General features: G+C 43.6%; 1 protein-coding gene across 3 annotated transcripts in view; it reads left to right on the forward strand.

Moving 5' to 3' along the window:
- Positions 1 to 26,464, forward strand: part of nek6 (NIMA-related kinase 6) — an 87,331-nt gene that overhangs the window by 38,346 nt on the left and 22,521 nt on the right. For 2 of the 3 annotated variants that reach the window (XM_045693384.2, XM_045693385.2), the window contains 5 exons: positions 2,782 to 2,898; positions 9,804 to 9,932; positions 10,435 to 10,497; positions 17,851 to 17,961; positions 20,915 to 21,023. In XM_045693384.2, the coding sequence (XP_045549340.1) occupies positions 2,818 to 2,898; positions 9,804 to 9,932; positions 10,435 to 10,497; positions 17,851 to 17,961; positions 20,915 to 21,023 (493 nt within the window). In that variant the 5' untranslated portion in view covers positions 2,782 to 2,817. Of the gene's footprint in view, positions 1 to 2,781; positions 2,899 to 9,793; positions 9,933 to 10,434; positions 10,498 to 17,850; positions 17,962 to 20,914; positions 21,024 to 26,464 lie in introns of those variants that run through there. The other variant, XM_045693386.2, reaches the window with a different exon arrangement.

Genomic DNA, 26,464 nt, shown 5'->3' on the forward strand with positions numbered 1-26,464 from the left:
TGTGTGTGTTTTCATTCATAAGTGTCCATATACACTACCATTCAAAAGTTTGAGGTCACTTAGAAATGTCCTTGTTTTTGAAAGAAAAGCACATTTTTTGTCCATTAAAATAACATCAAATTGATCAGAAATACAGTGTAGACATTGTTAATGTTGTAAATGGCCCCGGTGGACAACTGAGCAAGAGGACAAGTACATTAGAGTGTCTAGTTTGAGAAACAGACGCCTCACAAGTCCTTAACTGGCAACTTCATTAAATAGTACCCGCAAAACACCAGTCTCAACGTCAACAGTGAAGAGGCGACTCCGGGATGCTGACCTTCTAGGCAGAATTGCAAAGAAAAAGCCATATCTCATACTGGCCAATGAAAATAAAAGATTAAGATGGGCAAAAGAACACAGACACTGGACAGAGGAACTCTGCCTAGAAGGCCAGCATCCCGGAGTCGCCTCTTCACTGTTGACGTTGAGACTGGTGTTTTGCGGGTACTATTTAATGAAGCTGCCAGTTCTCATGTTCTCTCCTCTTTCTATTCTGGTTAGAGACAGTTTGCACTGTTCTGTGAAGGGAGTAGTACACAGCGTTGTACGAGATCTTCAGTTTCTTGGCAATTTCTCGCCTGGAAAAGCCTCCATATCTCAGAACAAGAATAGACTGACGAGTTTCAGAAGAAAGGTCTTTGTTTCTGGTCATTTTGAGCCTGTAAATAAACCCACAAATGCTGATGCTCCAGATACTCAACTAGTCTAAAGAAGGCCAGATTTATTGCTTCTTTAATCAGACAACAGTTTTCAGCTGTGCGAACATAATTACAAAAGGGTTTTCTAATGATCAATTAGCCTTTTAAAATGATAAACTTGGATTAGCTAACATAGCATGCCATTGGATCGCAGGAGTGATTGTTGCTGATAATGGGCCTCTGTACACCTATGAAGATATTCCATAAAAAATCTGCCATTTCCAGCTACAATAGTCATTTACAACATTAACAATGTCTACATTGTATTTCTGATCAATTTGATGTTATTTTAATGGACAAAAAAATGTGCTTCTCTTTCAAAAACAAGGACATTTCTAAGTGACCCCAAACTTTTGAATGGTAGTGTATATCCATGACCTGTGAAATGTTTGAATCCTTCTTGACTGTGACTTGATTTGTGGATTCAAATAAATAATGTGTGTTAAAAGCCCGCGGTGGACCAGTCATTCTTTACAAGGTTGTCCAGTAATCTGTTATGACTCTAGCTAGTACAATAGTGTCTACTATTTTAGATGTGGCTCTTTCTGCCAGTTGAGTTCAGATTTGTATTGCTCCACATTACATCACAGGGTCAGGGTTAGACTGTTAGGTTGCAGTTTACTCAGTTCAGCGCTTTGGAATAAGGTCTATATAACTGTGGCATGATGATGATGATAATGTAAGTCGTAAGATTATGTAATGTCGTTCAGTGTCTTGCCAGCTCATGGCAGAAGTAGGGCTGGGCTCTATACTGTATTGAACGATATACCCTTATTGATGCACAGATCAGTTCATTTTTTTTACTTTACCTCCTATAACGGTATTTGCATGTTTGGTTTGTTAAATGTGATACGCCATGTTTAATGTACATTTTTAGTAGTTTAGTCGTTTTTTATAGTTTACTTCGTTACTTGAGTCATCTCTCTCCGCTCACTCTCTCTCCATCAACGTGTGGGTGGGGGGGGGGGGGGTGTGTGCATGGCCTTGGTTTTGTATAATCTGCATTTTCTGCTGACGCCTTCACAATGTGGCCCACTTCCTCAGCTCTGTAAATAGGGTGTAAAAGTGTGTACTCGGCAGAAAAATAAATGTGTGTGTGTGTACACAGATACATAGGGATCTCATCATTCATTGGACTATTATCGTATATGGACGTATGTTTTACATTCACTTTGGGTTACTTAGGTAGATAATACATATCTGTGTGTTTTGGTATGTGTGTAGCTGTTTGGCTTATTGACCTGTCTATCCTCATGTGGGTATAGGATGCTGTGTGTCTTTGGCAGTCTAATCTGTCAGAGGCAGTGGGTATAGGATGCTGTGTGTCTCTGGCAGTCTAATCTGTCAGAGGCAGTGGTATAGGATGCTGTGTGTCTCTGGCAGTCTAATCTGTCAGAAGCAGTGGGTATAGGATGCTGTGTGTCTCTGGCAGTCTAATCTGTCAGAGGCATTGGGTACAGGATGCTGTGTGTCTCTGGCAGTCTAATCTGTCAGAGGCAGTGGTATAGGATGCTGTGTGTCTCTGGCAGTCTAATCTGTCAGAGGCAGTGGGTACAGGATGCTGTGTGTCTCTGGCAGTCTAATCTGTCAGAGGCAGTGGTATAGGATGCTTTGTGTCTCTGGCAGTCTAATCTGTCAGAGGCAATGGTATAGGATGCTGTGTGTCTCTGGCAGTCTAATCTGTCAGAGGCAGTGGTATAGGATGCTGTGTGTCTCTGGCAGTCTAATCTGTCAGAGGCAGTGTTATAGGGGTAAAGCCCTGTACTGGCTTTTCTTTGTTTTACGGCCACTTTTCCGGTCTGCAAATTGATTTTGATTTTGAAGAAATCACTCAGACAAAATGATTGCCCACCCCTGGACTGACTCTATGCAAGGAGTCCCCATGGCTCAGAATAAGACTAGCTACACTTCTCACTCACACACACACACACACACACACACACACACACACACACACACACACACACACACACACACACACACACACACACACACACACACACTCTCAACCACGGCTAAGTTAGTCTCTTGTCTCTACCAGGGGTGAAGGGGCCTGGTACTGTATGCCAAGTCCACCATGGAGGCACAGAACAGCCATCACCAGCACAACCTAGACAACCAGAACAAGAACCTCTACAAGATGCCTGGACAAGATCAGGTGAGACGTCATATTCTAGTCTACACTGGTGTGCGTGCGTGCGTGCGTGCGCATTCATGTCTGCTTTTGAATAAACTAATTACAGTTAATTTTTACATTTTACAACATCACATAATTTGTCTGTTGTTGTTTGTTGCGTTGTTTTCGGACCTAAGTGTAATGCTAATAGATAAACGCAAAATGCAGTTTCACAATGCTTCAAAGAGCATAGAAGGACTTAAGATGATTGACTGGGATGGAAAAAACAGCTCAGGTTTTTAACAGTAGTCAAAGCCTGCTCTTGACTCTGCACATAATAAGTGGTAATTGTTGAAGAAATTAGCCTTAATCGCCTCTTCATTGGCTTTCAACTGCGTGAGGGCGATTATGTGACAAATTGTTGTGCCGGGTAGATAGTGAGGTAATGGATGTTGTTGTGTTACTTAGTGGCGCGGTGCGGAGTCTGTCATTACATAGTGTTTAAGTGCAATTAGCCAATGATATTGAACATCTGCTATGGTGATAGGAAGAAATGAAAACCTGTTCTGTTTAGCGTAATGCCATCATCATTTTCCATGATGGTACCTCTCTGACCACCTCTACCCCTTCTTCCTTCCTCCCTATAGTTGGGGCTTTTCAATGTGATGAGAGGGTCAAACCTCAGCGTTTTGCCACAGATTATAGCCACTGAAGCACAGAAGCCACTGAAGTTAAGAATTTGGTGACTGAAAATGTTCAACCTCAATTACTTCAGTATTGATGGTATCGATGGTCTTTTCATTTGTTTTTTGAGGATTTTACACATTTTATCAAATAAGTTCCCTAACGGCATTAATCTGTGTCAAGTCAAATACCAGTCACCCTCCACCTAAATACAGGAATCGACCACTTACAACAATTGCGCATTTCTGCGGCCAACCCTTGAAACATCATCAGGGAGTCTCCCACAATCATTGCAGCACGGCAGCTGCCAGATCTGACACAGCACGTCACCGCCACTGCAGCAGCTAGCAAAGAGTACTTGAGTTAACACCACAGCCCAACGAGCCAAAGACCAATCAGCCAACGTCACTCTGGATTAGCTAATAGCGTCTCAGGACTCGGGGAGATCCGTTATGGCAAAGCCATTTGTTTCTCTTGATGCTGATTTTATGACGCTCCAAAGGCCAGAGAACGTAAAAAGAAAAGAAAGAGGGAAAGAAAAATGATGTTGATAGCGTTAGGAGCTATTGAGATTCTGGAAGAGCTTTTCCAGTTCACCCCGGGCTCTCGCCGTCAGTCGCAGTACAAAGTGATGAAGCACATGTGGATTGGAGCGGAGAGCTGAAAGCTGGGAGCTGGAGGGAAGTCAAGGGCTTTGACTCTATAATTCTCTGCCTCTCTGTTTCTCTGTGTCTCTCTCTCTGTGTCTCTCTCTCTGTCTCTCTGTCTCTGTGTCTCTCAGTTTTGAGCAGTGTAGTAAGTCCCCCCCAGTAATCCACAGGGCATGCTCTACTGTTTCAATAGCCCAATGAATGGCTAAACCCTCTTGAATGTCAGGAGTAATATGCAGCCCCTGAGATTTTTCTTGGCCAGTGAGAGGAATTGAGAAAAGGAAAGAAAAATACAATTTTGCTTTATGGTATGTAATGATTTAATGTTAACTTCAGGCCTTTTTTGTGATGCACATTCAAGGAACAAAGACCCCATTGAGTCAAGGATACGTTTTGTTGACGTGTCGATGCTGACAAGTGAATGCCAGATCAAGTATGGTAGATAAAACCGACATTTTTATTCGCTGTTGTTGTTTCGTAGTAGATGATAGGGCTGTTTTCTGCAGAGGTGATAGGTTCAAATGAAAGCCATTGTTTAAGTCAGCACTGGACCACAATGTAATTGAACAGGACATGCAGGCCAATTGTGCACCGCCCTATGAGTCTCCCAGTCATGACACAGCCTGGGATCAAACCCCAGGCTGTAGAGATGCCACAACACTGTGATGCAGTGCCTTAGACCACTGCGCCACTCGGCAAAGGCAAACCAGATAGTATACAGTGAGTCGACGAGTAATGAAGGTTCCCACAGAGCACAGGTGTGTCAACATTCATCTAGTCCAGTCTGGCTAGTCCAGTCCAGTATTAAGCTGTTGCTGTCTTTGGTCAGCCCACTGAGCACTGAGAGGATAACTTCAACACTCTCAGCTGTCCATACTAGGCCCTAGAAACAAACAGGGGGACAAAGTACCATGTGCATTCCAGTTCAAGTTATTGTTAACCCGTAGTGTTGCCCTAGTTGCATTACAAACATGTAAAGATAAATTCTAAAGGACATGACTCTCCAACTCAAGCATAGTAGAAGTGTATGTATTTAGTGAGCAGAGCAAACCTCCTTGCTGTCCTGCCATGTTTGTCTGAACCCATCCTGGATGAATGGAGCAGCACAGAATTCCCTCTTGCTCCGGGTCATGCTCTGTAAGGTCAGGCTCTGAACTCTGCCCCGTCAGCTCAGGTGTGTTGAATGGACCCCAGGTTTGAGGAGATGTAATCAATGTTTGGGGGATGTAAGTCTGCATATCCTAGTACTTTTTAAAGCATCCCACTAATAGTGAGGTTTACTTCACAAACAACTTGTCACTCTTCAGTGACACAGATTTCTCCTCTATTGCTTTGTAATTAATTGATGGGAAAAAAGAAAAATAACAGTTGTAGGTAGTGTTATACCAAACATGACAGAGCCACCGTTTTGGAGTATGGGGTTATATAATGACTAATCTAGGTAAAGATAGCAGCCCGGCTAGCATATTAGCATATCAGGCTAGCTCTAATTAGCAGTGGCACTCTGTAATAGAGCATGCTAATCTGGGTCAGGGCATATGTAAATGAGCAGCTGGGAATATTCCATGGCGCCAAGCATCAGAGTGTGTGTCACCCAGGGTTTGTGTCCTTCAGTATTAGCATCGACACACACAGACACACCCCAGCCCTCCCCTCGAAACAATTACGGCAATTACAAATGGCGTCAATAACGGCTGTCTGTCTGTCAAAGAGGGGAGCCGTTGGGAAGCTTGTGCCACCGAGACAGAAATGACCACAGATGCTTTGCTTTACCAACTGAACCACCCAGCTATGCTGGTCCTATGTTGCTCAGTTGGTAAGAGAGTGACACCAGCAATATCAAGGTTGTGGGTTCAATTCCCGCTTGGATCACATACTCAAAATGTATGCACTCACTTTCCTGGATAAAAGTGTCTTCTAAGTGGCATAAAGGGAGATACTTTCCTCTCAGCATTTTATCTTGCCCTAGAAACCCATCTTGCCATAGAAACCTTCTTGCCCTAGAATCCATCTTGCCCTAGAATCCATCTTGCCCTAGAAACCATCTTGCCCGAGAAACCTGGGTGTGACAGTGGCCACTATGGAACTGTATACAGCATGCACATTGTTGTGTGAACTGATTTGAATTGGAACCTGAAATGTGACATGGTCAGGAACATTTGGTTGGCTGGGTACATGTACTGTGTGAACGACTGATGCTCTGTGTAAATGGAAGACAAACTGAACTATATTTTCAGCATGTTATCCAGTGTCAACACTGTGATACAGTATGAGTGAGAATCTTTTACGGAGTGACTGAGTGGCTTGCGGACCCTTAGCTGTGCCATTTAAACTCAGCAAAAAAATAAACGTCCCTTTTTCAGGACCCTGTCTTTCAAAGATAATTCTTAAAAATCCAAATATCTTCACAGATCTTCATTGTAAAGGGTTTAAACACTGTTTCCCATGCTTGTTCAATGAACCATAAACAATTAATGATCATGCACCTGTGGAACGGTCGTTAAGACACTTACAGACGGTAGGCAATTAAGATCACAGTTATGAAAACTTAGGACACTGAAAAGGCCTTTCTACTGACTCTGAAAAACACCAAAAGAGAGATGCCCAGAGTCCCTGTTCATCTGCGTGAACGTGCCTTAGGCATGCTGCAAGGAGGCATGAGGACTGCAGATGTGGCCAGGGCAATAAATTGCAATATCCGTACCGTGAGACGCCTAAGACAGCGCTACAGGGAGACAGGACAGACAGCTGATTGTCCTCGCAGTTCCAGACCACGTGTAACAACACCTGCACAGGATCGGTACATCCGAACATCACACCTGCGGGACAGGTACAGGATGGCAACAATAACTGCCAGAGTTACACCCGAACGCACAATCCCTCCATCAGTGCTCAGACTGTCCGTAATAGGCTGAGAGAGGCTGGACTGAGGGCTTGTAGGCCTGTTGTAAGGCAGGTCCTGCCCATAGGCAACCATGCCTATAGGCACAAACCCACCATCGCTGGACCAGACATGACTGGCAAAAAGTGCTCTTCACTGACGAGTTGCGGTTTTGTCTCACCAGGGGTGATGGTCGGATTCGTGTTTATCGTTGAAGGAATGAACGTTATACCGAGGCCTGTACTCTGGAGCGGTATCGATTTGGAGGTGGAGGGTCCGTCATTGTCTGGGGCGGTGTGTCACAGCATCATCGGACTGAGCTTGTTGTCATTGCAGGCAATCTCAACGCTGTGCTTTACAGGGAAGACATCCTCCTCCCTCATGTGGTACCCTTCCTGCAGGCTCATCCTGACATGACCCTCCAGCATGACAATGCCACCAGCCATACTGCTCGTTCTGTGTGTGATTTCCTGCAAGACAGGAATGTCAGTGTTCTGCCATGGCCAGCGAAGAGCCCGGATCGCAATCCCATTGAGCACGTCTGTGACCTGTTGGATCGGAGGGTGAGGGCTAGGGCCATTCCCCCCAGAAATGTCTGGGAACTTGCAGGTGTCTTGGTGGAAGAGTGGGGTAACATCTCACAGCAAGAACTGGCAAATCTGGTGCAGTCCCTGAGGAGGAGACGCACTGCAGTACTTAACCTCTATGGGCTAGGTGGGACGCTAGCGTGCCACCCGTGGTGCACTCCATCAACAGCAGGTGCATTTCAAGAGCGGCAAATTTGAATCCAAATAAATGTCAAAATTCAAATTTTTCAAACATACAACTATTTTACACCCTTTGAAAGATAAACATCTCCTTAATCTAACCACGTTTTACGATTTCAAAAAGGTTTTACGGCGAAAGCATAAATTTAGAGTATGTTAGGACAGTACATTTACAAGAGTTGTGTGTAATGTTTTGTCAAGTCAAAGACAGGGTCACCAAAACCATAAAACCAGCTAAAATGATGCACTAACCTTTTACAATCTCCATCAGATGACACTCCTAGGACATTATGTTAGACAATGCATGCATTTTTAGTTCTATCAAGTTCATATTTATATCCAAAAACAGCGTTTTACTATGGCATTGATGTTGAGGAAATCGTTTCCCTCCAATAACCGGCAGTCAAGTCAGCGTCACAAATTAAATAATTAAAATTAGAAAACATTGGTAAAATATTATATTGTCATTTAAAGAATTATAGATTTACATCTCTTGAACGCAATCAACTTGCCAGATTTAAAAATAACCTTACTGGGAAATCACACTTTGCAATAATCTGAGCACTGCGCCCAGAAAAATACGCGTTGCGATACAGACTAGACGTCATGTTGGGGAGATCTAAAATCGAAAATACTATGTAAATAATCCATTACCTTTGATTCTCTTCATCAGATGTCACTTCCAGGTATCACAGGTCCATAACGAATGTAGTTTTGTTCAAAAAAGCTCATCATTTATGTCCAAAAATCTCCGTCTTGTTAGCACATGATCTAAGCCAGCCGGACTTCTCGTCATGAACGAGGGGAAAAAATATATTTACGTTCGTTCAAACATGTCAAACGTTGTATAGCATAAATCATTAGGGCCTTTTTTAACCAGAACATGAATAATATTCAAGGTGGACGAATGCATACTCTTTTATAACGTATTGGAACGAGGGTACCCAACATGAACTCGCGCGCCAGGTGTCTAATGGGACATCATCGTTCCATGGCTCTTGTTCGGTCAGATCTCCCTCCAGAAGACTCAAAACACTTTGTAAAGGCTGGTGACATCTAGTGGAAGCAATAGGAAGTGCCAAAATATTCCTCAGCCCCTGTGTTTTTCAATGGGATAGGTTTAAAGTCAATACAACACATCAGGTATCCACTTCCTGTCAGAAAATGTCTCAGGGTTTTGCCTGCCAAATGAGTTCTGTTATACTCACAGACACCATTCAAACAGTTTTAGAAACTTTAGAGTGTTTTCTATCCATATATAATAAGTATATGCATATTCTAGTTACTGGGTAGGATTAGTAACCAGATTAAATTGGGTACATTTTTTTTATCCAGACGTGCAAATGCTGCCCCCTAGCCCTAACAGGTTAATGCAGCTGGTGGCCACACCAGAAAACTGACTGTTATTTTTGATTTTGACTCCCGTTTTGTTCAGGGACACATTTCAATTTCTGTTAGTCACATGTCTGTGGAACTTGTTCAGTTTATGTCTCAGTTGTTGAATCTTGTTATGTTCATACAAATATTTACACATGTTAGGTTTGCTGAAAATAAACGCAGTTGAGAGGACGTTTCTTTTTTTGCTGAGTTTAATTCCTAGAACTAACAGACATGTTTAGTACACAAAAACGTTTGCTACTCTTCTACATTTTTCAGATGGGTTTTAGTTACTGTTGTGTCGCTCAAGGATGCTACACACATACCAGTGCATGTATGTCCAACCTTGGAGAAAACTGTAGCCATTGTCAAATGTTAATGCCACTGTTTATATGAATAACTCACCTGAGTAATATTAAGGCACATTTATTCAAATCCCAGACAACTGTCACTCACGCACATATATAGATGTGCCAGTCCTATCCAAGCCAACATGGGCATATGAACCTTCTCTATCAACAGGTTACTTCAGTATTTCTCCCTAACTAAAACTGTCCATTCTTCTTTCCCTCACTGAGAAACATGCAGAGCCACCAGTACTGCTGCACGCTGGCCAACTTCCGCATTGAGAAGAAGATTGGCAGGGGCCAGTTCAGCGAGGTCTACAAAGCCACCTACCTTCTGGAGGGCCAGCATGTGGCTCTGAAGAAAGTCCAGGTACTATATTGAGTCCTATCCTTTTTGGCATTTACTTTATAGGTACATCTCAGTAGTCTAAAGTGTCTTTCTCTCCTTGTCTACCCTCCTTCATGTGCACTGCTCTGTGAAACATAGAAAAGGGGAAGACGATATGGTGAATACCTGGCTATACCAAACCAGCTATTTGTTTCACTGACATCGTCCTTTCACATCAGTGCTAATCAAGGACTATTGAGATACAGCCAAGGGTTGGCAAAGGCGGTGTAGTTCACGTCTGGACCAGGAAGGCCACAGTGTGTGCAGTTTTCTCCCCAGCCTAATGCTAGAAACCACTGAACCATGTTGGTTAGTGTTTGGATGAGAGGCCTAGACACACTTCTGCTCTACAGGACTAGATGTGAAAATCACTGGTGTTACGCTGGGAACTGGGGTTTTGTGTTAGAGCTGTCTGAGGATTCTATGGAATACCTCTGACAATGTAGTCAGATAACGTTACAAACTTTGTTGTTCTTTTCTTTAGATATTTGAAATGATGGACGCCAAGGCTCGCCAGGACTGCATCAAGGAGATTGACCTGCTGAAGGTAAGGCTGGTGGAATTATTTCTCAGTGGGTGAATCTCAATTGCATTTCCTTGATTCCTTGAGGCCTCTTTCCTCGCCTCCTTCTCAAAACTCATTGGATGAGAAGGTCAGAGGTTCCTCATCCAATCGGTTTTGAGAAGGAGGCAAGGAGAGAGAACGTGAGGAATCAAAGAAATTAAATTGAGATTCTCTCTGGCTAGGTCTCTTCAGGGGTTTCTTATAATCTGGTTTAACTGTAGGATGCACTTGAATCCAGCTGGTGTAGGTAAGGAAGCATTTTAGAGATGAGGGTGATAGTGTCAGGGTGCTTGAGTCTTATGCCAGTGAAATGGTAAGGTTTTAGATTGCTATGGCCCTTTGTCACAGGATCTGGGCCGAACGTGTGTGTTGGGGCAGCCTTTGTGTGGTTGTGACTGTGAGTGGGCCTGTGTCAATGTATGTGTTTGTAGTTAATAATACACACAGTCATATAAACACATTCATTGACACACACATACAGGCTTGTGCAGTGGCAGATATATATACAGTACCAGTCAAAAGTTTGAACACACCTACTCATTCAGGGATTTTTCTTCATTTTTACTATTTTCGACATTGTAGAATAATAGTGAAGACGTCAACTATGAAACGTCAACTATGAAATAACACATATGGTATCAGGTAGTAACCAAAAGTGTTAAACAAATCAAAATATATGTTATATTTGAGATTCTTCAAACGCGCCACCCTTTGCCTTGATTACAGCTTTGCACCACTCTTGGCATTCTCTCAACCAGCTTCATGAGTTAGTCACCTGGAATGCATTCCAATTAACAGGTGTGCCTTGTTAAAAGTACATTTCCTTCTTAATGCGTTTGAGCCAATCAGTTGTGTTGTGACAATGTAGGGTTGGTATACAGAAGATAGCCCTATTTGGTATAAGATCATGTCCATATTATAGCAAGAACAGCTCAAATAAGCAAAGAGAAACAACAGTCCATCATGACTTTAAGACATGAAGGTCAGTCAATCCGGAAAATTTCAAGAACTTTTAAAGTTTCTTCAAGTGCAGTCACTAAAACCATCAAGCGCTATGATGAAACTAGCTCTCATGAGGACCACCACAGGAAAGGAAGACCCATACTTACCTCTGCTGCAGAGCATAAATTCATTAGAGTTGCCAGCCTCAGAAATTGCAGCCCAAATAAATGCTTCACAGAGTTCAAGTAATAGACACATCTCAACATCAACTGTTCAGAGGAGACTGAGTGAATCAGGCCTTCATGGTCGAATTGCTGCAAAGAAACCACTACTAGAGGACACCAATAAGAAGGAGAGGCTTGCTTGGACCAAGAAACACGAGCAATGGACATTAGACCGGTGGAAATCTGTCCTTTGGTCTGATGAGTCCAAATGTGAGATTTTTGGTTCCAACCGATGTGTCTTTCTGAGACGCAAAGTAGGTGAAAGGATGATCTCTGCATGTGTGGTTCCCACCGTGAAGCATGGAGGAGGAGCTGTGATCGTGTGGGGGTGCTTTGCTGGTGACACTGTCAGTTATTTATTTAGAATTCAAGGCACACTTAGCCATAATGGCCACCGCAGCATTCTGTAGCGAAACTCCATCCCATCTGGTTTGCGCTTAGTGGGACTATAATTTGTTTTTCGACAGGACAATGACCCAAAACACACCTCCAGGCTGTGTAAGGGCTATTTGACCAAGAAGGAGAGTGATGGAGTGCTGTATCAGATGACCTGGCCTCCACAATCCCCCGACCTCAACCCAATTTAGATGGTTTGGGATGATTTGGACCGCAGGGTGAAGGAAAAGCAGCCAACAAGTGCATATGTGGGAACTCCTTCAAGACTGTTGGAAAAGCATTCCAGGTGAAGCTGGTTGAGAGAATGCCAAGCTGTCATCAAGGCAAAGGGTGGCTACTTTGAAGAATCTCAAATACAGTTATTTGGTAACTACATGATTCCATATGTGTTGTTTCAAAGTTTTGATGTCTTCATTATTATGCTACAATGCCTAAAATAGTAAAAATAAAGAAAAACCCTTGAATGAGTAAGTGTGTCCAAACTTTTGACTGGTACTGTATATATATATCTATATATAACACACACACACACACACACACACACACACACACACACACACACACACACACTTATGCACACCTGTGTTTGGAGTATTGTTAAGTGTGTATAGTCCTCCGTCTGTTCACGTGTGTGTGTTACTCTTTGTCATTGTACGGGATCAAAGAGAGCCTCTGTTCTGACACTCCAAGTGTGTTTGCTGTCATCTCACGCTGACTGTGAAGCTCTGTTTAGAGTCGGCAGTGTGTGTGTGCGTTTATGTCATCGCAAGGTGTGGGGGGAGGGACAGCCACAGAAAAAGCCATGAGAGGACGAGAAAGAAAGAGAGGGAGAAGAAAAAGGAGGGAGGTGGCCCTGTCAGGTCCTTGATCCCGCCCGCCTGTCAATGCCGCCTGTCACTTTAACAACCCGTCAAATCACACGCCCCATCTGCTGCTTGTTACGCCTCCCGGAGTGATTGGCGGCTGCGCTGGCAGTTGGGGTTTTACGGTGGCATAAATTAAAGTGGTTTGTTGTCATCATCATCAGGGGTGACATTTGTTTTGGGGCGGTGTGCGAGGCGGCCGGGCGCTAAAGTGGAGTTTATGACAGGGACTTGAAGTGTGCATCTGTGGGCAGAGACCCCTGTCAGGAAGAGTGGGTCAGATTAGCATACAAAAAGACTGACGTTTGTGTGTGTGTGTGGCTGCCGTGATAAAGGAGCACATCACCACCAGTGCTTAATTTGAGCCTCTCAGTTTTGGACTGTTTCGTTCCGGAACCCATTTGACTCCTCTGTAATTCTCCTGCCCCCTAAAGAACATCATGTGAAAACGTACCTGATATTCTAAGAATTGACATTTGACTCCTCTGTAATTCTCCTGCCCCCTAAAGAACATCATGTGAAAACGTACCTGATATTCTAAGAATTGACATTTGACTCCTCTGTAATTCTCCTGCCCCCTAAAGAACATCATGTGAAAACGTACCTGATATTCTAAGAATTGACATTTGACTCCTCTGTAATTCTCCTGCCCCCTAAAGAACATCATGTGAAAACGTACCTGATATTCTAAGAACTGCGCAACATTGTAGCCTATAGGGAATACATACAGGGAATACCAGTACCAGATCAATGTGGAGCTACATACAGGGAATACCAGTACTAGATCAATGTGGAGCTACATACAGGGAATACCAGTATCAGATCAATGCGGAGCTACATACAGGGAATACCAGTACCAGATCAATGTGGAGCTACATACAGGGAGTACCAGTACCAGATCAATGTGGAGCTACATACAGGGAATACCAGTATCAGATCAATGCGGAGCTACATACAGGGAATACCAGTACCAGATCAATGTGGAGCTACATACAGGGAGTACCAGTACCAGATCAATGTGGAGCTACATACAGGGAATACCAGTACCAGATCAATTTGGAGCTACATACAGGGAATACCAGTACCAGATCAATGTGGAGCTACATACAGGGAGCACCAGTACCAGATCAATGTGGAGCTACATACAGGGAATACCAGTACTAGATCAATGTGGAGCTACATACAGGGAATACCAGTACCAGATCAATGTGGAGCTACATACATGGAATACCAGTACCAGATCAATGGGGAGCTACATACAGGGAATACATACAGGGAATACCAGTACCAGATCAATGTGGAGCTACATACATGGAATACCAGTATCAGATCAATGTGGAGCTACATACAGGGAATACCAGTACCAGATCAATTTGGAGCTACATACAGGGAATACCAGTACCAGATCAATGTGGAGCTACATACAGGGAGCACCAGTACCAGATCAATGTGGAGCTACATACAGGGAATACCAGTACCAGATCAATGTGGAGCTCCATACAGTGAATACCAGTACCAGATCAATGGGGAGCTACATACAGGGAGTACCAGTACTAGATCAATGTGGAGCTACATACAGGGAGTACCAGTACCAGATCAATGTGGAGCTACATACAGGGAATACCAGTACCAGATCAATGTGGAGCTCCATACAGTGAATACATACAGGGAGTACCAGTACCAGATCAATGTGGATCTATATACAGGGAGTACCAGTACTAGATCAATGTGGAGCTATATACAGGAAGTACCAGTACCAGATCAATGTGGAGCTACATACAGGGAATACCAGTACCAGATCAATGTGGAGCTCCATACAGTGAATGCATACAGGGAATACCAGTACCAGATCAATGTGGAGCTATATACAGGGAATACCAGTACCAGAGCAATGTGCAGGGGTTCAAGGTATTTGAGGTAGATATGTACATTAGGCAGGGTAAAAGTGACAAGTCATTAGGATATAATAATAATAATAATAATAATAATAATGAGAGTAAAATAACCAACAGAGTAGCAGCAGCAAATGTAAAAGTGTGTGAGTGTATGTAATGTATGTATGTATGTATGTATGTATGTATGTATGTATGTATGTATGTATGTATGTATGTATGTATGTATGTATGTATGTATGTATGTATGTATGTATGTGTGTGTGTGTGTGTGTGTGTGTGTGTGTGTGTGTGTAGTGTATGGGAGTTATGTGGGGGAGTGTCGGTGTGTGTGTGTGTGTGTGTGTGTGAGAGAGTTTGGCTAACCATGTAATTAACTTATTTAGCAGTCTGGCTATTCTTATGGCTCGGGGGTAGAAGCTGTCTCAGAGTCTGTTGGTCATTTGACTCTATACGAACGAAGAGAGGGCACACACACACACACACACGTACACACACACAAACACACACACACGTAAATCATGTGCACAGGCTCACGGACCAACACTATATCTTCACACGATCACACTTACCCAGACGCTCACACACACACACACACCCGTAGGTGAGATTGCTATAGTATGATCCTGATTTCCTATCCCAACCAAACGCTTCAGGGATTTCTGAGTGATGTACGGGCTGATTCTGACAGCCCAAACAGGGTGATAATATGGTCTACACCTCCTACAGCACCTTTGATGCCACACAGGCTACTGAATGCAGTAATCGCTTCACTGCATTAGGGAGTAAGTAAGCCTTGTCTGAGTCAGAACGGCCCATAGGGCAGGATCCCATCTCCTGTTTCTGTAGCGTGCGGCAGTTTGATGTACAAGTACTACCCCTGGATAGCACACTAGTCTGTCGTAAGGCCTTACCCCCAATTCTTCTACTTAGTGCCAAGCAGAAAGGCATCAGGTCCAGTATTCATAAAGCTTCTCAGAGTAGGAGTTCTGATCTAGGATCGGGTTCTTCCCGCCCATACAATCATATTCATTATAATCTAAAAGTCTAAACTGATCCTAGATCATCACTCCTACTTTCAAATCAAATCAAGCTTTATTTATACAGCACATTTCAGACATGGAATGCGACGCAATGTCCGTCACAGGAAAAAACGAATAAAAACAATTAAAATAAAAACTTGAATATTTACTACACAACAAACATAAGAGGATAAAAACAAAATAATAACAATAAAAAATGAACGACTACCAAGCACAGTAAGGAAAAGCAAAGCTAAAAAGGTGTGTTTTAAGATCTCTTTTAAATATGTCCACAGTTTCAGACCTCCTCATGTTCTCTGGCAGGCTATTCCAGAGGCTGGGGGCATAATAACTAAAGGCTGTCTCTCCATGTCTCTTGGTCCTAGGCTTTGGGATTGTTAAAAGGCCAGTGGCAGAGGACCTGAGGGACCTACTGGGTACATAACTTAAAAGCATGTCTGACATGTATTGGGGTGCACAATCGTGGATTGATTTAAAAACCAATAAAAGAATCTTGAAATGAATTCTAAAACTTTGAGATGCTTGATACATATGGGCCCTGGTCTCATTTTAAGAGTCTTTGGTATGACTCAACCTGAGCTTCACTGTATTGGCTTACTGTTTATTTTGTTAGCTGTGTATTACCCCACCTAGCCTATAGTGTCATATTCCTATCAGTCACTGTTTGGCGTCACTAGGCTCTCTCATTGAGGAGGACCTCATTGAAACCTCCATGATTTTTTTTAATGGGAAGTCAACCATCACTCAGACTTTCAACAAAGCTCAGGACGGTCATGTTATTATGAGCCATAATACTCTCTTCAATGGAGGTTAGTCATTGAACGTGTACAACGACTGGCTATCATGCTGCACTTGTTGTGGTGTACTGTGGCTATATTTGTCCAGCGGGGACATGTTAATACATTTGAGTGAGGACAACAAGACATGTTAACCTTGTCTAACTGGAACAGTTTGGTTCGTCTGATTTGAGATAGAAAACCCCACCTTCTCAAACAGACATGACTGTAGAACCTGAACTGGCATGCTGTTTTCTTCTCCTCACAGCATTTGACTGTAGAACCTGAACTGGCATGCTGTTTTCTTCTCCTCACAGCATTTGACTGTAGAACCTGAACTGGCATGCTGTTTTCTTCTCCTCACAGCATTTGACTGTAGAACCTGAACTGGCATGCTGTTTTCTTCTCCTCACAGCATTTGACTGTAGAACCTGAACTGGCATGCTGTTTTCTTCTCCTCACAGCATTTGACTGTAGAACCTGAACTGGCATGCTGTTTTCTTCTCCTCACAGCATTTGACTGTAGAACCTGAACTGGCATGCTGTTTTCTTCTCCTCACAGCATTTGACTGTAGAACCTGAACTGGCATGCTGTTTTCTTCTCCTCACAGCATTTGACTGTAGAACCTGAACTGGCATGCTGTTTTCTTCTCCTCACAGCATTTGACTGTAGAACCTGAACTGGCATGCTGTTTTCTTCTCCTCACAGCATTTGACTGTAGAACCTGAACTGGCATGCTGTTTTCTTCTCCTCACAGCATTTGACTGTAGAACCTGAACTGGCATGCTGTTTTCTTCTCCTCACAGCATTTGACTGTAGAACCTGAACTGGCATGCTGTTTTCTTCTCCTCACAGCATTTGACTGTAGAACCTGAACTGGCATGCTGTTTTCTTCTCCTCACAGCATTTGACTGTAGAACCTGAACTGGCATGCTGTTTTCTTCTCCTCACAGCATTTGACTGTAGAACCTGAACTGGCATGCTGTTTTCTTCTCCTCACAGCATTTGACTGTAGAACCTGAACTGGCATGCTGTTTTCTTCTCCTCACAGCATTTGACTGTAGAACCTGAACTGGCATGCTGTTTTCTTCTCCTCACAGCATTTGACTGTAGAACCTGAACTGGCATGCTGTTTTCTTCTCCTCACAGCATTTGACTGTAGAACCTGAACTGGCATGCTGTTTTCTTCTCCTCACAGCATTTGAACCACCCCAACGTGATCAAGTACCTGGACTCCTTCATCGAGGACAACGAGCTCAACATCTTGCTGGAGCTGGCGGATGCCGGCGACCTCTCTCAGATGATCAAGGTGAGAGGTCAGACACCGGCTGGTCACTGGTGGCTGGTCTCAGGTGGTGCATGGCAGAGTGAGGCTAAACCTTCACGGGTTTGAATAGCATCCCCCTGGCTCGCCTGCTGGGATGGACAGGGCCAGGAGAGAGGGACTGGGAGTGGGGAGAGGGGGATGTGTGTGTGAGAGAGAGACAGAGATCAGGGGAGAGGAGAAAGAGAGAGAGAGATGAAGAGAGAGCGATAGACCAGGGGAGAGAGATGAGAACAGTCCCCCAGGCTCTGACAGCCTGCACTGACAGACACAACCTCTACTTAGCCTCTCTGTACCTCCACCGGCCTGACGCTGTCACGCCCCATCCACACACACACACACACACACACACACACACACACACACACACACACACACACACATAAAGATGCACATAAAAATCATATATCCTCCACACGCTTTCCCTCTCCGCATCTACCTCGTATCTCTTTTTTCCTTTCTTCGTCTCTCTTTCCTCTCCTCGTCTCTCTTTTTCCTCTCGTCTCTCTTTCCTCTCCTCATCTCTCTCTTTCCTCTCCTCATCTCTCTCTTTCCTCTCATCTCTCTTTTTCCTCTCCTCGTCTCTCTTTTTCCTCTCCTCGTCTCTCTTTCCTCTCCTCGTCTCTCTTTTTCCTCTCGTCTGTCTTTCCTCTCCTCATCTCTCTCTTTCCTCTCCTCATCTCTCTTTTTCCTCTCCTCGTCTCTCTTTCCTCTCCTCGTCTCTCTTTCCTCTCCTCGTCTCTCTTTTTCCTCTCCTCGTCTCTCTTTTTCCTCTCGTCTGTCTTTCCTCTCCTCATCTCTCTCTTTCCTCTCCTCATCTCTCTTTTTCCTCTCCTCGTCTCTCTTTCCTCTCCTCATCTCTCTTTCCTCTCCTCGTCTCTCTTTTTCCTCTCCTCGTCTCTTTTTCCTCTCCTCGTCTCTTTCCTCTCCTCGTCTCTCTTTCCTCTCCTCGTCTCTTTTTCATCTCCTCGTCTCTCTTTTTCCTCTCCTCGTCTCCTCGTCTCTCTTTTTCCTCTCCTCGTCTCTCTTTTTCCTCTCCTCGTCTCCTCGTCTCTCTTTTTCCTCTCCTCGTCTCTCTTTTTCCTCTCCTCGTCTCCTCGTCTCTCTTTTTCCTCTCCTCGTCTCTCTTTTTCCTCTCCTCGTCTCTCTTTCCTCTCCTCGTCTCTCTTTTCTCTCATCATCATTCTTTCCTCTTTCCTTTCCATCTTTTCTCTCCTCGTCTCTCTTTCTCCTCTCCTCGTCTCTCTTTTCTCTCAGCATCATTCTTTCCTCTTTCCTTTCCTCGTCTCTCTTTTTCCTCTCCTCGCCTCTCTTTTTCCTCTCCTCGTCTCTTTTTTCCTCTCCTCGTCTCTCTTTCCTCTTCTCGTCATTCTTTCCTCTTTCCTTTCCTCATCTCTTTCCTCTCCTCATCTCTCTTTCCTCTCCTCGTCTCTTTTTTTCCTCTCCTCGCCTCTTTTTCCTCTCCTCGTCTCTCTTTTTCCTCTCGTCTCTCTTTCCTCTCCTCGTCTCTCTTTCCTCTCCTCGTCATTCTTTCCTCTTTCCTTTCCTCGTCTCTCTTTCCTCTCTTCGTCTCTCTCTTTTTCCTCTCCTCGCCTCTCTTTTTCCTCTCCTCGCCTCTTTTTCCTCTCCTCGCCTCTTTTTCCTCTCCTCGCCTCTTTTTCCTCTCCTCGCCTCTTTTTCCTCTCCTCGCCTCTCTTTTTTTCCTCTCCTCGCCTCTCTTTTTTTCCTCTCCTCGTCTCTTTTTTCCTCTCCTCGTCTCTTTCCTTTTCCTCTCCTCGTCATTCTTTCCTCTTTTCTTTCCTCATCTCTCTTTCCTCTTCTCATCTCTTTTTTTCCTCATCTCTCTTTCCTCTCCTCGTCTCTTTTTCCTCTTCTCATCTCTTTTTTTCCTCTCCTCATCTCTCATCTCTCTTTCCTCTCCTCGTCTCTTTTTCCTCTCCTCGTCTCTCTTTTTTTCCTCTCCTCGTCTCTTTCCTTTTCCTCTCCTCGTCTCTCTTTTCTCTCCTCGTCTCTCTTTTTCCTCTTCTCGTCATTCTTTCCTCTTTCCTTTCCTCGTCTCTTTTTCCTCTCCTCGTCTCTCTTTCCTGTCCTTGTCTCTCTTTCCTGTCCTTGTCTCTCTTTCCTCTCCTTGTCTCTTTCCTCTCCTTGTCTCTTTCCTCTCCTTGTCTCTTTCCTCTCTTTCCTCTCTTTCTTCTCCTTGTCTCTTGCTTGTTCCTCATCTTGTCCTCTCCTTGTCCATCTGTCTTTTTCTATCCTCTCATTCCCAAAAAGTTTAAATCCCAAACTAATCCCTTTCCCATCTTCAGTTTGACTTTATTGTTGTCTTATCTTTTTAAGGCATCATTATAATGATGTAGAAAGAGATTCCTAATTCCAAGCTCTCAATTCAACCGATATGCAGATCACAGTCAAAAACATCTTGCTGGCGGCAAATGTCCTTGTAATTAAAAAAGGTGTTTTCTTCCAAAAAACCTGAAGAAGTTTGGGGAATGGAGAAAAAAAAAGTTGAAAGAAAATACTAACATTTGTTGTTTTGGGGCATTAAACAAAGTTTTGGCAGTTTAATTAGCCAGATTATTGTTAATTAGGTGCTTGGCTCTGTGCGCTGGCAGTGTCAACTCTCGTTAGGCTACCTCTCCCAAATGGCTTCTCATTACACACTCAAATACAGGGTAAATGGTAATGCACAGATTCATTCTTTAGATGTTCCGCACTGTTTTGGGGGCTGTCTGACATTGAATCAGGGGGTTTTGAGGCGAGTGTGTGTGCACTTGTTGGGGAGAGAGGGAAGGCAGTGTGTGTGTTTGTGGGTGCGCGTGTGGGATGTGTGTGTGTGCGCGTGTGGGATGTGTGTGCGTTGGAGAGAGAGAGAGAATCCAGGCTTTACTCACAGCTCTGTTTCTGTCTATTTTCCTAACTTCTCCTCTCTCTCTCGCAGCACTTTAAGAAGAAGAGGCGGCTCATCCCGGAGAGAACAATATGGAAATATTTTGTCCAGCTGTGCAGTGCCCTGGAGCACATGCACTCCCGTAGAGTCATGCACCGCGGTAAACAACCACTTTCATTAACTCCTATTCCTTTCTCACTTATTACCTTCATTCTTATCTATTAACCTTTTTTCTCTAATCCCCCTTTTCGTTTCCCCCTCTTTTTAATCAGTCCCACCTTTCCTCTCCCCCCTTTCCCCTTCTCTCATTCTACACCTACACTGGCAGCTTCATTAAATAGTACCTGCAAAACACCAGTCTCAACGTCAACAGTGAAGAGGCGACTCCGAGATGCTGGCCTTCTAGGCAGAAAAATCCATATCTGAGACTGGCCAATGAAAATAAAATATTAAGATGGGCAAAAGAACACAGACACTGGACAGAGGAACTTTGCCTAGAAGGTCAGCATCCCGGCATCGCCTCTTCACCGTTGACGTTGAGACTGGTGTTTTGCAGGTACTATTTAATGAAGCTGCCAGTTGAGGACTTGTGAGGCATCTGTTTCTCAAACTAGACACTCTAATGTACTTGTCCTCTTGCTCAGTTGTGCACCGGGGCCTCCCACTCCTCTTTCTATTCTGGTTAGAGCCTTCTGTGAAGGGAGTAGGACACAGCGTTGTACGAGATCTTCAGTTTCTTGGCCATTTCTCGCATGGAATAGCCTTCATTTCTCAGAACAAGAATAGACTGACGAGTTTCAAAAGAAAGTTCTTTGTTTCTGGCCATTTTGAGCCTGTAATCGAACCCACAAATGCTGTTGTTGATCATTAGAAAAAGGGTTTTCTAATGATCAATTAGCCTTTTAAAATGATAAACTTGGATTAGCTAACACAACGTGCCATTGGAACACAGGAGTGATGGTTGCTGATAATGGGCCTCTTAACGCCTATGTAGATATTCCATTAAAAATCAGCCATTTCCAGCTACAATAGTCATTTACAACATTAACAATGTCTACACTGTATTTCTGATCAATTTGTATTTCTGATCAAAAATGTGATTTTCTTTCAAAAACAAGGACATTTCTAAGTACCCCAAACTTTTGAATGGTAGTGTATAAATCTGATCATTTCAATACGTATGCAAACATTCCTTTACATATCTAGACGTGGCAACAACTCAACAACAATGTATCTATAAACACATGAAAAACAAAGTAAATGTAAACAATATTTTGGGTTACTCATGTTGGATATTGTGACCAATGATGCGAATAAATCCTGGATGACCGACAGGGGGCGCTGTATTGAAGCCGCCGCGCAGCCATCTTGGTACTCCTCAATCGTAAAAAAATATATTTTGGAAGCTATAGAAATGCATGTATTAATGTCTACATTCATTTTTGACACATTTATTCTATTACAAATACCTCAATGCATACTTTTAAATGATATTATGTGAGATAAACAACAATAATTTCCTTAAAGTATATTGTTTTAGAGAGTACTAATGTTACTTTCCCCACTACTACAAAAAAATACTTAAATAAATCTAATTGAATTGAAGTACTGTGGAATTCCATTCATTCCTATGGAGGACTGCAACTACAGTCGTGGCCAAAAGTTTTGAGAATGACACAAATAATAATTGTAATGAAGAGTGATCAGATGAATTGCAATTAATTGCAAAGTCCCTCTTTGCCATTCAAATGAACTGAATCCCAAAAAACATTTCCACTGCATTTCAGCCCTGCCACAAAAGGACCAGCTGACATCATGTCAGTGATTCTCTCGTTAACACAGGTGTGAGTGTTGACGAGGACAAGGCTGGAGATCCCTGTCATGCTGATTGACTTCGAATAACAGACTGGAAGCTTCAAAAGGAGGGTGGTGCTTGGAATCATTGTTCTTCCTCTGTCAGCCATGGTTACCTGTAAGGAAACACATGCCATCATCATTGCTTTGCATAAAAAGGGCTTCACAGGCAAGGATATTGTTGCCAGTAAGACTGCACCTAAATCAACCATTTATCGGATCATCAAGAACTTCAAGGAGAGCGGTTCAATTGTTGTGAAGAAGGCTTCAGGGCACCCAAGAAAGTCCAGCAAGCTCCAGGACCGTCTCCTAAAGTTGATACAGCTGCGGGATCGGGGCACCGCCAGTACAAAGCTCGCTCAGGAATGGCAGCAGGCAGGTGTGAGTGCATCTGCACGCACAGTGAGGCGAAGACTTTTGGAGGATGACCTGGTGTCAAGAAGGGCAGCAAAGAAGCCACTTCTCTCCAGGAAAAACATCAGGGACAGACTGATATTCTGCAAAAGGTACAGGGATTGGACTGCTGAGGACTGGGGTAAAGTCATTTTCTCTGATGAATCCCCTTTCCGATTGTTTGGGGCATCCGGAAAAAAGCTTGTCCGGAGAAGACAAGGTGAGCGCTACCATCAGTCCTGTGTCATGCCAACAGTAAAGCATCCTGAGACCATTCATGTGTGGGGTTGCTTCTCAGCCAAGGGAGTGGGCTCACTCACAATTTTGCCTAAGAACACAGCCATGAATAAAGGATGGTACAACACATCCTCTGAGAGCAACTTCTCCCAACCATCCAGGAACAGTTTGGTGACAAACAATGCCTATTCCAGCATGATGGAGCACCTTGCCATAAGGCAAAAGTGATAACTAAGTGTCTCGGGGAACAAAACATCGATATTTTGGGTCCATGGCCAGGAAACTCCCCAGACCTTAATCCCATTGAGAACTTGTGGTCAATCCTCAGGAGGCGGGTGGACAGACAAAAACCCATAAATTCTGACAAACTCCAGGCATTGATTATGCAAGAATGGGCTGCTATCAGTCAGGATGTGGCCCAGAAGTTAATTGACAGCATGCCAGGGCGGATTGCAGAGGCGTTGAAAAAGAAGGGTCAACACTGCAAATATTGACTCTTTGCATCAACTTTATGTAATTGTCAATAAAATACTTTGACACTTATGAAATGCTTGTAATTATACTTCAGTATTCCGTAGTAACATCTGACAAAAATATCTAAAGACACTGAAGCAGCAAACTTTGTGCAAATTAATATTTGTGTCATTCTCAAAACTTTTGGCCACGGCTGTACTGGGGAGTGCCAATATGGCCGACCGGTGGCTTCAAAGCCTTTCATTGGCCAATACATAGCATCAGCAATCCAGGGTTTATATACATCATTGGTTGTGAGTTTTAATATTTATTTCACCTTTATTTAACCAGGTAGGCCAGTTGAGAACAAGTTCTCATTTACAACTGTGACCTGGCCAAGATAAAGAAAAGCAGTGTGACAAAAACAACACAGAGTTACACATAAACAAACGTACAGTCAACAACACAATATAAAAAAAATCTATGTACAGTGTGTGCAAATGTAAAAGAGTAGGGAGGTAAGGCAATAAATAGGCCATAGAGGCGAAATAATGAAAATTTAGCATTAACACTTGAGTGATAGATGTGCAGATGATGATATGCAAGTACAGATACTGGGGTGCAAAAGAGCAAGAAGATAAATAACAATATGGGGATGAGGTAATTGGGTGTGCTATTTACAGATTGGCTGTGTACAGGTACAGTGATCGGTAAGGTGCTCAGACAGCTGATGCTTAAAGTTAGAGAAGGAGATAAGTCTCCAGCTTCAGTTATTTTTGCAATTCATTCCAGTCATTGGCAGCAGAGAACTGGAAGGAAAGGCGGCCAAAGGAAGTGTTGGCTTTGGGGAGTCACAGATAAAAGGATAAATGCGGGCGAGTTCTTTTTTTATTTTTATTTATTTCACCAGGTAGGCTAGTTGAGAACAAGTTCTCATTTACAACTGCGAACTGGCCAAGATAAAGCAAAGCAGTGCGACACAAACAACAACACATGGAATAAACAAACATACAGTCAATAATACAATAGAAAAAGTCTTAATACAATGTGTGCAAATGAGGTAGGATAAGGGAGGTAGAGGCAATAAATAGGCCATAGTGGCAAAATAATTACAATATAGTAATTAAACACTGGAGTGATAGATGTGCAGAAGATGAGTGTGCAAGTAGAGATACTGGGGTGCAAAGGAGCAAAATAAATAACAGTATGGGGATGAGGTAGTTGGATGGGCTATTTACAGATGAGCTATGTACAGGTGCAGTGATCTGTGAGCTCTAACAGCTGGTGCTTAAAGCTAGTGAGGGAGATATGAGTCTCCAGCGATTTTTGCTGTTGGTTCCACTGGTGACCAGTGAAATATACCTGCTGGAGCGCGTGCTACGGGTGGGTGCTGCTATGGTGACCAGTGAGCTGAGATAAGGCGGGGCTTTACCTAGCAAAGACTTATAGATGACCAGGAGCCAGTGGGTTTGGCGACGAATATGAAGCGAGGGCCAGCGAACGAGATCATACAGGTCGCAGTGGTGAGTAGTATATGGGGCTTTGGTGACAAAACGGATGGCACTGTGATAGACTGCATCCAATTTGCTGAGTAGAGTGTTGGTGGCTATTTTGTAAATAACATCAAAGTCAAGGATCGGTAGGATAGTCAGTTTTACGAGGGTATGTTTGGCAGCATGAGTGAAGGATGCTTTGTTGCGAAATAGGAAGCCGATTCTAGTTTTAATTTTGGATTGGAGATGCTTAATGTGAGTCTGGAAGGAGAGTTTACAGTCTAACCAGACACCTAGGTATTTGTAGTTGTCCACATATTCTAAGTCAGAACCATCCAAGTAGTGATGCTGGACGGGCCGGCAGGTGTGGGCAGCGATCAGTTGAAGAGCATGCATTTAGTTTTACTTGCATTTAAGAGCAGTTAGAGGCCACGGAAGGAGAGTTGTATGGCATTGAAGCTCGTCTGGAGGTTAGTTAACACAGTGTCCAAAGAAGGGCCAGAAGTATACAGAATGGTGTCGTCTGCGTAGAGGTGGGTCAGAGAATCACCAGCAGAAAGAGCGACATCATTGATGTATAGAGAGAAAAGAGTCTGCCCGAGGATTGAACCCTGTGGCACCCCCATAGAGACTGCCAGAGGTCCGGACAACAGGCCCTCCGATTTGACACACTGAACTCTGTCGGAGAAGTAGTTGGTGAACCAGGCGAGGCAGTCATTTGAGAAACCAAGGCTGTTGAGTCTGCCGATAAGAATGTGGTGATTAACAGAGTCGAAAGCCTTGGCCAGGTCGATGAATACAGCTGCACAGTATTGTCTCTTATCTATGGCGGTTATGATGTCGTTTAGGACCTTGAGCGTGGCTGAGGTGCACCCATGACCAGCTCGGAAACCAGATTGCATCGTGGAGAAGGTACGGTGGGATTCGAAATGGTCGGTGATCTGTTTGTTAACTTGGCTTTCGAAGACCTTAGAAAGGCAGGGTAGGATAGATATAGGTCTGTAGCAGTTTGGGTCTAGAGTGTCACCCCCCTTTGAAGAGGGGGATGACCACTGCAGCTTTCCAAACTTTGGGGATCCCAGACGATACGAAAGAGAGATTGAACAGGCTAGTAATAGGGGACGCAACAATTTCGTCAGGATAATTTTAGAAAGAGAGGTTCCAGATTGTC

This window comes from Salmo salar, chromosome 01, assembly GCF_965601325.2.
Source record: "Salmo salar chromosome 01, fSalSal1, whole genome shotgun sequence".
NCBI classification, from domain to species: domain Eukaryota; kingdom Metazoa; phylum Chordata; class Actinopteri; order Salmoniformes; family Salmonidae; genus Salmo; species Salmo salar.